This window comes from Berghia stephanieae, chromosome 6 (genome assembly GCF_034508935.2).
Source record: "Berghia stephanieae isolate SIO BIC M18660-M18661 chromosome 6, UCSD_Bste_1.3, whole genome shotgun sequence".
In the NCBI taxonomy this organism is placed as follows: domain Eukaryota; kingdom Metazoa; phylum Mollusca; class Gastropoda; order Nudibranchia; family Aeolidiidae; genus Berghia; species Berghia stephanieae.
In genome coordinates, this window is record NC_088365.1 from 63,142,997 (window position 1) to 63,155,324 (window position 12,328).

At 36.4% G+C, this 12,328-nt stretch overlaps 1 protein-coding gene across 1 annotated transcript in view; it reads right to left on the reverse strand.

The window, feature by feature from the left end:
• Positions 1-208: 208 nt before the first annotated feature.
• LOC144975741 (glutathione S-transferase 1-like) overlaps positions 209-12,328 on the reverse strand; it is a 27,196-nt gene continuing 15,076 nt past the window's right edge. The window contains exons 4-6 of the mRNA XM_078919935.1: positions 4,214-4,335; positions 1,869-1,973; positions 209-936 (exon numbers count right to left, since the gene is read on the reverse strand). Coding sequence (XP_078776061.1) covers positions 772-936; positions 1,869-1,973; positions 4,214-4,335 — 392 coding nt within the window. The 3' untranslated portion in view covers positions 209-771. The remainder of the gene's footprint in view (positions 937-1,868; positions 1,974-4,213; positions 4,336-12,328) is intronic.

Below are 12,328 nucleotides of genomic sequence, written 5' to 3' on the forward strand. Positions count from 1 at the left end.
TGGTGTCCAAGTGAGCAAATTGGGGGTTAATAATCTTGCCATAAGGAGAAGAAAAAAAACAAAAAACAAAAACAAAACGAAAGTGCCTTAAGGGGGCTCGAATCCGGGACCTTCCATATCATAGTACAATGCCTTAACCACTCGGCCACTTGGCATCCTGAAGGGTTAAATATGTTTTTAATAAAAAGAAAGCAACAAGTAAAAGGCATTCACAATAGCACCAAGTTTATTCATATTAGATTTCAAAACAGTTTAAAAAATTAAAAATAATAACTGCCATAATCCGGAAAGACGTGTATTTAAACATTTGGCCGGAATACTCGTCCTCCAAATAATAATCCAATCAAAGGTACCTCATCTTGGCAAAAATTCTCAAACCAGAGACCTCGTGAGAGCGTCCAAAGTCCCAGGTTTGAGAGATTTTGGCAAGGTGAGGGTCATTCAAATCGATCGATATTTGAAGAACAATTTTTCTTGCCAAATTTTTAAATACGTGTTTTTCCAGAATACGGCAATATCTGGTTCAGTGAATCACCCGGAAGTGAGATAATACATGAAACTGTTAGATGTTATAATGGCGTACAAAAGACAGAATACATTTATTTTACTTTGGCTTAATGTGGGGACAACAAGATTCCAATAATTATCTAGCTTAATGTGAAAACAGTTTGGTTTAAAAGTTTTGACTGTTTTTATCCACACGAATATTAAATCTATTTCTCTATTTTTGTGACATTACAGTGATAAATTGTTATGATAGATGTCATATTGTTACATAGGGGTATCCTTGCGTTCGGCCAAGTATGGTGCTAGTTTGGGCAAATTTTTGATCTTCTCCCGATGTTCGGACACTTTAGGATATTTGCTGAAGAAGTCCGGTATTTCTATATCAATCTGGTCATTGAGATCAAAGACGGCCAAGTCTGCGATGGTTACCTGTGAACATAGAGAAGGAACGACGTGCATTTATTTGCAGGTCTGATTACCCAATTTCTTATGGGCTCATTGTTGTAATGGAAATCTAAAAAAAAAAAAAAAAAAAAAAAAAGACGCAAAGTATTGTCAATTACAACAATGTCAAATTAGGCTCATAAGTGAGATCGGATGTCAGACCTGCATATATGTATACCTCTAGAGGGAACAATGAGAGACAGTTGAAATGTAAAAGACACCTTGTGGAAAGAAGCAGAACCACGCCCCCTCGGACAGTCGTGCTATGTATACAATGGTAGCTAGTACTAAACTAAACTAACTATTCTATTGTTTTTTAACCACCAGCTATATTTGTCCGAGTGGGCTTGTGGCGCGTCATAAGTCCTGCGTTTTTGTTTTGGTAAAAAAAAAGTTGATCAAAACTCTACTGGTTAAATTAATGTGTATAATGGGTGTGTTTGTTTGTGTGTGTGAATGTGTGTGTGTATGTGTGTGTATGTGTGTGTATGTGTATGTGATGAAGCGGAAGTGTGTGATGATCACTTGTGGGCGAAAGGAGTCGATGAGGGACAGTGGAAATAATTCGTGGTAGAGGGAGACATACTTACACCCCTTGACCTGATTTGGACAGTCCGAACATCACCGTTATTTTATCATCATCATCATCATCATCATCATCATCATCATCATCATCATCATCATCATCATCATCATCATTATCATCATCATCAACATCATCATCATCATCAGCATCGCCGTCGTCGTCGTCGTCATCATCATCATCATCATTATCATCATCATCATCATCATCATCATCATCATCGTCGTCGTCGTCGTCATCATCATCATCATCATCATCATCATCATCATCATCATCATCATCATCATCATTACCACCAACAACCCCACTATGACCAACACCCACATATACTCACACTATTGCCAACCAGAAAACCAGACTTGCTATCTGTCAACATCTTCTCCAGTCTGTTATATCCAGATGGACATTTTTCACTTGTAAATTTCTCAATCAGGGATTTCTTGTTTGATATGTGATAAAGATGATAATGATAATATTATAATATGATAATGTTATGCCCTGACAATGGTTGCTAGGACATAACCCAAACGAGTCTGGAGAGGAAATTACCTTCCCTGGGTTGTTGGCATTTTAAACACTTCTTTTAGCCAATCAGAATTCGAACCTGGCGCTATATTAGCGTTACGCAGGAAACCAGAGAGGCAGTTTCTTCTAAGAATACCGCTTTCCATCGGTCCTGTTTTATATCATTTTATTATTGTGGCGTTCCCTATTCGTGGATGTCAGGAAAAATAATGAATGGATAAATAGAGTTGTATCGTTCCTAGTTGTGTTATACATGTTATTTAGTTCCGTAATAAATGCATCGTTCTCGTAACCTTGATCTCCATTTATTTTGTCATTACAACTGGCTGGTCAAGAAACACGGACTTTCTCCTTCAAACTCTTCCCTCTGATCAGGCTAGGCCCAGTGCAGTGGCCTGATCTTTCTCTCCGAGGGAACTTATCAAGGAATTCCCTCTTTATATCCTCCTAGTCTTTTCATTTTCTTGACGTTCGGGCTATCTGGCTCTACCGCCCTCTGGGAGCGACCCGAATCGTCACAAATAATAATATGAGAATGATAATAGTAATAATAATAATAATTTTAATAATAATAATAATAATAATAATAATAATAATAATAATAATAATAACATTAATAATAATAATAATAATAATAATAATAATAATAATAATAATAATAATAATAATAATAATAACATTAATAATAATAATAATAATAATAATAATAATAATAATAATAATAATAATAATAATAATAATAATAATAATAATAATAATAATAATAATAATAATAATAATAATAATAATAACATTCCACAGAACTCATTTATCCAACGTATTGTCAGGACATGGAATGGTTCGGACATGTTAAGAAACGAGAAAGGGAGTACGTGGGAAGGAAAGTTTTGGATATATATATAATTAGCGGGAAAGAGATTTTAAAAAAAAAGGAATGCCCGAAGACTAGATGATTCGATAGGCTAAAGAACGATATGAAAGAACTCTGAGCCTGCGGGAAGATGATGTTATGAACTGAGATACATTTGGCACAATCTGGCAGCCCTGGGATAGGCTGAAAGAAGAAGAAGACTGTCAGGACAACGAATGCAATTGATTTTAATACCAAAAAAAAATTCTGAAATAATAAACGCTTTCCAAAATACAGTTGATAGAGAACTCCATGCCTTAAATTACGTATATATGTGACCCAACGTCTCAAAACGGTATTATGTCGGAATGAACCAGATACCATAGGGTCAAATTATTGTTAAACTGGTCAAAATTATGAATTATTGGTATTTAGCACTCTAAAATATGATATTCGTTCTCCTCAATAAAACATATAAACTCAACTTAAGTCTGATATTTCTAACTACAAATTCAATTTTCAGCAACTTAATCATCCCGACTGAATATCGTTTTGAGACGAGGGGTCACATATACGATGAATGAAAATGTTTATGATCAACAAGTGAAAATTATTTATGCACCAACTCGATCTTCTCCACCAATTGCTTGAATGTCAACCTCTTGAAGACCTAAGATACACATTCCTCCCACCAAATCCAAGCAGCAATAACATGTTGTTGAGTCACATGTAACTACTGCAAATGATGTCTCACTTCTACGTCATGGCACAAGACAGAAGGGTTAGAGGTCATGTGGTCGCTGGTTCGGATAAGTAAGTATAAGACCTTCTATTTGAATATCCGATGTTGTGTAATTCACTAAACTAGCAATCTTAACCCTTATATTATCTAAAACTTAATGACAAAATGCGAAAAATTTAGCTTTGATGGAGCGCAATATTCACTAAATATGCTCAAAGCTCTTTACAAGGGGTCCCTTGTCAACAGCAACATTTAACATTTAGGACGGGACATGACGCCTGTTAAGCGATGTTATTTTTTTTTTCGGACAGAGACAATGCTGTTAACGGCCAGGTACTGATTTTACACCTGAGTACGGTGAAAGAATATGAGTAAAGAGCCTTCTCCAAGGACTCAACTATGCGTCGAGCTAGGCTCGAACCTAGGACCTTCCGATCCGAAAGCGAGTGTCATACCACTAGACCACATAGCCGCACAAAGAAGGGGAGGGGGGAGGAGGTTATATAATATAACGATTCCTTTTTCTATAATTTTACCAATTCCAAGCGAAATCCCATCTTACCTTTTGATCCTCTGTCAGAATAGAATCAAATTTGTAGCGGGCGTAACCAAGTCTGACGTCATCAACCATGCTGAGGATGACGTCAGCGGTCAGAGCATCCAGTTCGTTTTTGCCTGCCAAATCTGTAAATAAGTGAAGATAAAACATGAAAATCCTTTTATTCATCAACAAGCAGACACTTGTCTTTAGGGTCTATACCAAGTGAAAAACTGGAATAAACCAGGCGCCCCCCCCCCCAGCCCTCCCTAGTGCAGCGCCCAGAGTGAACAAAGACGAGGTGACTTGCTCTATGTCCTATGGCGCGCCCTGTAGTCAAACTCGGTAACTTTTGGGGGCGTGTTCTTCTTTTCCACTCATGTTGTTTTTTATGGCTGAAGCTCAACAAGATGCAGGAATGCCGTGTTTACCGAAGCTTGTGCTGAGATCTATAGATCTCGGACTTCAGTGTAGTTTTCTGAGGTCAAATGGTCGCTCTTTGTTTATTGTACTTTGTAGAGTCCTGCAAAACATGTGTGTCATCCTGATTTCCCTCAGAAACAAAGATGGAAAATGTTCGGACATGTGCTCCGACGAGATGAAAATATCCCAGCAGAAAGCTCAATGGATGATTACTTCAAACAAGGAGCCAAACACAGAGGGCGTACACTACCAACAACATTGAATCAAGATCTCAAAAAATATCAAAGACATTTAGAAACAACAACTCAAGAACTGATTTCAATAACACAAGGAAACATCCAATTGTCTCAGCATCTTAACACACATGATGACATTCAAAAGCTAAGAACACTTGCACTGGACAGAGATTTAAGGAAACAAATTACTTACTAGATACTAGAAACAGACTGACACACTCGAAGTAACACACATTTACGACAAGCCTCCATAGAGACAGCACAGTCATGATCATTCATTCATTCACAAATGCCTGTTTCTCCAATCTTAAAAGCTTTGAACATGTTTGAAAATGGTAACTTGATCTTGTCTTTTGTGATGTTTTACTGGGTCATTTTCATATATTCTGGGTGCTTATTGTTTCTTTAGGCTTTGACTTTGCTCTGAATAAGGGATTTTGTCTCACCAATTTCATACTTGTTTTCTTCTAGAGGCTGGTTTGCTCCAAATTTAGACAGGGTGTCAGATATTTCATTTCCTACGATGCCACAACGACTAGGAATCCATTGAAGTGTTGCTTTCTTTGCTCTTTGTGTCAGTTGGATCAGCTCAATCTCTAAAGGGAATTGGATTAGCGGAAGAGTAGCGTCCCTTGATTGGACGTCACCTTACTGAGAGAACGTCAAAATGGTTTTGCGCATGCGTCTCTCTCGTCCTGGCTTTCGGTGAAGTGTCTCATGCTGCTTTCATCGGAAGCGAGGACAAGAGACGCATGCGCACAACCAACATGACGTTCTCTCTCTAATAACTTCTCCGCCGGTGAATTCCAATCAAGGGACGCTACTCTTCCTCTAATCTCATTCCCTATATGACTCAACTCTGTGTTATTTGGAATCTCCAATTTTACCTAGACTTGATCTGAAGCCCCGCAAAGTGAGCTAGGCGAGGTGACTTTTTCTAGGGTCCATATTATGGCGCGGCATGTAGTCAATCTCGGCAAATTTCTGGGACGAAGCTGAACCACGCGATTGTAAAGAATTATAACCAAAAGCCCAAAGAAGTGAGGTCCCACAGTACAGCGTTTAGTCGAACTTGGTACCTTCCGGAGTCCAAGGACTATAGTGCTGAGCCGCGTTCCCTTTAACCCTCTCCTTACCACCTAAGGCAAAATCGTCACATTTGTTACGACACACTATAGGGAAAGAGATTTCAAAACAGATTTAAGAGTAGCGCCCCTTTGTTGGAAGTCGCGTCTTATTGACAACCGACAGACGCTTTAGCCATTATTAGTAGCAATCATTAGCGGGAAGTTCAGTAAGTTAGGAAGGGTATTGTATTATTTATCATCATCTTTTATTTTTAATTTGTTGTCTATATCATATTTTGTTAATATTTCATAATGGAGAAAACTAAAGAAAAGATCTACTTTGATTATGACAGGCATTTTTGTACAGAAATATGAATAATAAATTTTGTATTTGGAGCGCCTTGGCTTGTAGTTGGTTTGTATACAAATAACTTCTCCGACGGTGACGTCCAATTAAGGGACGCAACTCATCCGCTAATTTTATTCACTATACCTTTTTTCTTATTACGATTTACTTTCTTTATCAAAAACTTTAAAGAATGATCTTTATTTAATCAATAGGAACATAAAGTTGTTTTATAGAGAGCTACTTTGAGTTTAAAATATCAATTTTTCTGCAAAGACAAGCCTTGCTTTTTTGGAAAAATATTGAAAATGATGGGTAAAGAAAGAGTTAAATGGAGTGTTTATAGAAGTTAAAAAAAAGATATAACCTTATCAAGGTCTTATACACATCCGGCTTAATTCAACTCGAATCCACATAACCCAATTCCTAAATAATTACAACCAAAAATGTTTACTTTTATATATGTCGGTACTTGACATCATCGGAATGCTTCTTGTGTTTTTTTTTAGATAAACAAATGGAAACATTTCCCGTTCGCGTCTTCAAATATACCCCACTTTCATCTAAACGAATAATTTACTTTCCAGCTCCCGCCAGAAAAATATTTACCTATTTTACAGTCGTGAGAAAATATTACAGCCCTTTCTAAAAATTCCATCTAATGGATTTTATTTATTTATTTTTTCTTTTTTCATGAAAGGTTAAATTCTACGTTCATTATTTTCATGGTGTAGTAATTTTAAGGTCTGTCTTACAGGTAATATGTTCAAATCTTTCATGTTTTTTTTAATTGTAATTGTGTCTGTGTTTAGGTGTTCTGATCCCCTCTGTCCATACGAGGGTTATCGACCCTCTTTCACCGCAATTTGCCGCAATCAATAACATTTTTAAATCGGTTATTTCCCTTTTATTGTTAAAAAAATAATTATGCCTTTTGCGCCACGATATCATAAGATATCGTCGCCTGGGCATTCCACGAAGGAATATAGATAACTCATCAAACAAGATGTCTGATGTCAACAGGAATCACCCATGTTGTCCAAGTGAGCAAATTGGGGGTTAATAATCTTGTTCAAGGAAAAAAAAAACGAAAGTGCCTGAAGCGGGGCTCGAACCCGGGTCATCCGGATCACAGTGCAATGCCTTAAATGAGTCATTTGTTATGATTATTTATTTCCCTTGCATTGTTTTCAACATGTGAAGACGGGTGTCCTGAGAGTTTTATTGACTTTTTAAAACCAGTGATAAGATCAAATCGAACCGACGAATAGTGAAAAACTTCTTATGTCTCTTTAAGATTGACAATCATGATATTTTTCTTTCTCTTCTCATTCCTTAAACGAGTATCTATCGGGTTTTCGCCAGTTTAATTAATTGTCTCCCACCTCGTCTCTCTCTCTCTCTCTGTCTCTCTCTGTCTCTCTCTGTCTCTCTCTCTCTCTCTCTCTCTCTCTCTCTCTCTCTCTCTCTCTGATCATCCCACATATGTTCCGCCAGATCTATCCGACGTAACTTCCCATTTATTGCTGGGTGTTACTGGGAGGTCAGAAAACAATCTCGACTATACACGGGATCAATCTCGTCCCTTTGCGCGTGAAGCGATATTATTATTATTATTATTATTATTATTATTATTATTATTATTATTATTATTATTATTATTATTATTATTATTGTTATTATTATTATTATTATTATATTATTATTATTATTATTATTATTATTATTATTATTATTATCATTATTATTATTATTATTATTATTATTATTATTATTAGTAGTAGTAGTAGTAGTAGTAGTAGTAGTAGTAGTAGTAGTAGTAGTAGTAGTAGTATTAGTATTATTATTATTAGTATTATTATCATCATCATCATTATTATTATTATTATTATTAATGAACTACAAGAATTACTGGATGTTGTAGTCAGGAGTAGTGAAAATATGGGACTGGAACTGAATATATCTAAAACAGAATGTATGACAGTATCTAAAAATAATAACCCACCAGCCTGTGTAATAACAAGCAGAGGACAAACAATACAACAAGTTGAATGTTTCAAATATTTAGGCTTCAATGTAACATCCAATGGAAAATCAGATTGTGAAATAAAGAAAAGAATAGGTATGGCGAAGAATGCATTCAACCAGCTGCATACAATTATGAAAAACAGGAATATTAGTATGAAAACAAAAATCAAAGTCCTGGATTGCTATGTACTGTCTGTGCTGCTATATGGTTGTGAGAGCTGGACCATAAACAAGACCATGGTTAAAAGACTGGAGGCAGTGGAAATGTGGTTTTACAGAAGAATGATGAGGGTGTCATGGGTGGAAAGGAAAAGAAATGAAGAAATTTTAGAAATGGCAAACAGAAAAAGATCACTGATAACAAAAATCATCAAACGCCAAATGGAATTTTTAGGACACATTATCCGCCACCCTGGTTTGGAAGTACTCGCCTTGACTGGAAAGATGAATGGAAAAAGAATAAGAGGAAGACAAAGAATAACGTATTTGAAAGGGATAAGAACTTGGACAGATGAAGCTGAGAAAGGTGGCGCTGCTTTAATAGAATTGGCAAGAGATAGATCAGCTTGGCGGAAGATGACATCCGACGTCTGCTTCAGATATGGAACTACATGAGATGAGATTATTATTATTATTAGTATTAGTATTATTATTATTAGTATTATTATCATCATCATCATTATTATTATTATTATTATTATTATTATTATTATTATTATTATTATTATTATTATTATTATTATTATTATTATTATTATCATTATTATTATTATTATTATTATTATCATTATTATTATTATTATTAGTATTAGTATTATTATCATCATCATTATTATTATTATTATTATTATTATTATTATTATTATTATTATTATTATTATCGTCTTCGTTATCATCATCATCATCATCATCATCATCATCATCATCATCATCATCATCATCGTCATCTTCTTTATCATTAATACCACTATCAATATTATCGCCATAATCCTCGTTTCTAATTTTATGATTACTAAACCTCCAGTGACCAGTTGGTACAATCGTGTGTTACAGAGACAACATCATATAACGATTTTATTACCGAAATTAAAAATCAAAACCATTAAAATAAGTTTACTATTATCTCTTCCCTGGGGGGGGGGGGGGGGGGGGGGGGGGGGTAATAAACCACCATAACAAATATATATTAAAAAAAAAAAAAAACCAAAAGCATAACCTAATAAAACGAAAGAAAAAAAAAGGAAAAGAAAAATATATGTGACTGGATACTTACACACAAAAAAAAAATTATATATTAGCATATACCAACGTTTACTTATTTGCAGGACTGATAACCCGAATCGTTTTGGGCTCACTGTCTAAATGGAAATAAATACTATATCGTCCATTTCAACAATGTTAAAAACTGGGCCATAATTGGATTCAATAGTCTGATGTCACGTCGCCCAGCAGCGTGGTTCTAAACAAGGAAAATAGGTACGTTTTATTCTTCATGCTGGCAAGATAGAACTTTTCATTTGTCATGTGATCAAAATGTATAAAAGTCAAAACATGATCAGATTTATAATGTGTTTCTCTTCTGGATACACTTTTATGCTCGTCGGAGAAATATTTCATAAGGGCGTCCGCCAATGTTCCGATAGTTTAGAGCCAGTTACTAAGTTACTATGCGTCATTACGAGGGAAGTGACGTCATGACTGTTGAAGCCAATTGAATATCATTACAGGTCAGATCACTAAAATACGCTTCAACAGTCGTAACGTCACTTCCCTAGTAATCACGTATGGTAACTTAGTAACTGGATCTAAACTATCGGAACAATGGCGGACGCCCTTATGAAACATTTCTCCGACGAGCATAAAAGCGTATCCAGAGGAGAAAAAAATTATAAATCTGATCATGTTTTGACTTTCACACATTCTGATCACAAGACATATGAAAACTATCCAGCATGAACAATAAAAAGTACAGATTATCTTTGTTTAGAACCAAGATGGCCGCTGTTGCTGGGCGACGTTACATCAGACTATTGAATCCAATTGTTGTGGTCTCATTGTTATAATGGAAATGCTCTCAACAAACCAACCCAATATATTTCTCATTACACCAATATTAAAACCAGCCCATACAAGTTGTGACGTCACACCTTCTACTCTCTTCCGGTTCTAGACTGAATGGAAATGTGCATACAACCAGTTCTTCGGAGGGTTAATAAAAAAAAATTGAGCTAATATATAGCGCAATATCCACTTAATATGCTCAAAGAGCTTTACAAGGGCTCCCTGGACAACATCAACATTTAACATTTAGGACAGGACATGGCGCCTGTTAGGCGATGTTACAATTTTTTTTCCGGACAGAGACAACGCTGTAAACGGCCAGGTACTCGTTTTACACCTGAGTACGGTGAGAGAATGTGAGTAAAGAGTCTTGTCCAAGGACTCAATCATACGCCAAACGAGGCTCGAACCCAGGTACCTTTGTAAATCACTCTCCGAGCATTAAAATTCATATAAAAAATTCATGTTTTTTTTTTCGTTGTATTTTATGTTCAGTTAAAGTCAATCTCTATTTATGATGGACGGAAGGATTCAATAGTCGTACCGTCACTTCCTTCCTAATGACGCATGGTAACTTAGCAACACTGGCTCTAAACTATCGGAACAATGGCGGACGCCCGTATGAAATATTTCTTCGGCGAGCATAAAAACACATAAATTTGATCATGTTTTGACTTTTACACATTCTGATCAAAAGGCATATGAAAAGGAAATGAAAAGTTCTAGCCAGCATGAAGAATAAAAAGTAATGATTTTCTTTGTTTAGAACCAAGATGGCCGCCGTTGCCTGGCGGCGTGATATCAGACTTCTTCCAGTGTCATCTCATGGGTTGAGGTCGACTTGAAATGACACGCCAATCTTCCCTGTTGACGGCTTGCTGACTGCATTTGGCTGCCGACAATCCTGTCCATGTCCTTACATCATCTATCCAAGTTCATCAGACTACTGAATCCTATTAAAACTTATGATGAATGTTCACGTAATCGACACGGATAAAAATCGTTACGGGACATTAACATATTATAATCGATTACTCTCGTGACTCATGACTCTACAACGTTCCTGTTTTCACCCTTTACCGGTGCGGTGTGTCTTTTTTACGAAACCCTGCGAAACCCGCCGAAACCCTGCGAAACCCGCCGAAACCCGCCGAAACCCGACGAAACCCGACGAATCCCGACAAAGTTATGGGAAGTAGGTGGCAGTGGGGAGTGAACCTAGAACTCAGGGAAGTGTACACAATTGGGGAGTGAACCTGGGACTGGGTTTCGGCGGGTTTCGTAAAAAAGACACACCCTTTACCGGTGGGCTTTGAGTGTAATCGAACCTGACATTAAATCCAATCCAAATCCAATCCGAACTGTTGAAGCTTCAGTTCTGACTTATGATCAACGCAAAATTTGTCTGAGGTAAGATGGTGTTATGTTTTGGTTCTGTATCATAATAATTTTGACTTCCTGTGACAGAAATTTATTCTAATTGACAAGTAAATTTCTCGCAACTGTGCATTCGCAAGGTAATAGGCTTCAACAGTCGTGACGTCACTTCCCTCGTAATGACTCATAGTAACTTAGTAACTGGTTCTTAACTTTCGGAATAATGGCGGACTCCCTTATGAAATATTGCTCCGACGAGCATAAAAGTGTATCCAGAGGAGAAAAAATATTATAAATATGATCATGGTTTGACCGATTACATGACTTATGAAAAAGTTCTAGCCAGCATAAAGAATAAAAAGTTCCGGTTTTCTTTGTTTAGGACTACGCTGCTCGCCGTTGCTTGGCGACGTGACATCAGACTATTGAATCCAATTGACAAGTAAATTTCTCGTAACTGCGCACGAGCAAGGTAAGTATTTCAAGTTTTTGATGATAAAGAATATCCTAAAATGTTATTTCGCGTGACATCCACAAAATATGGTCGACAAGACAAGTCAGTGACGCCCAAGTTTCAACATTGTTAGTTACTGCTTTGTTG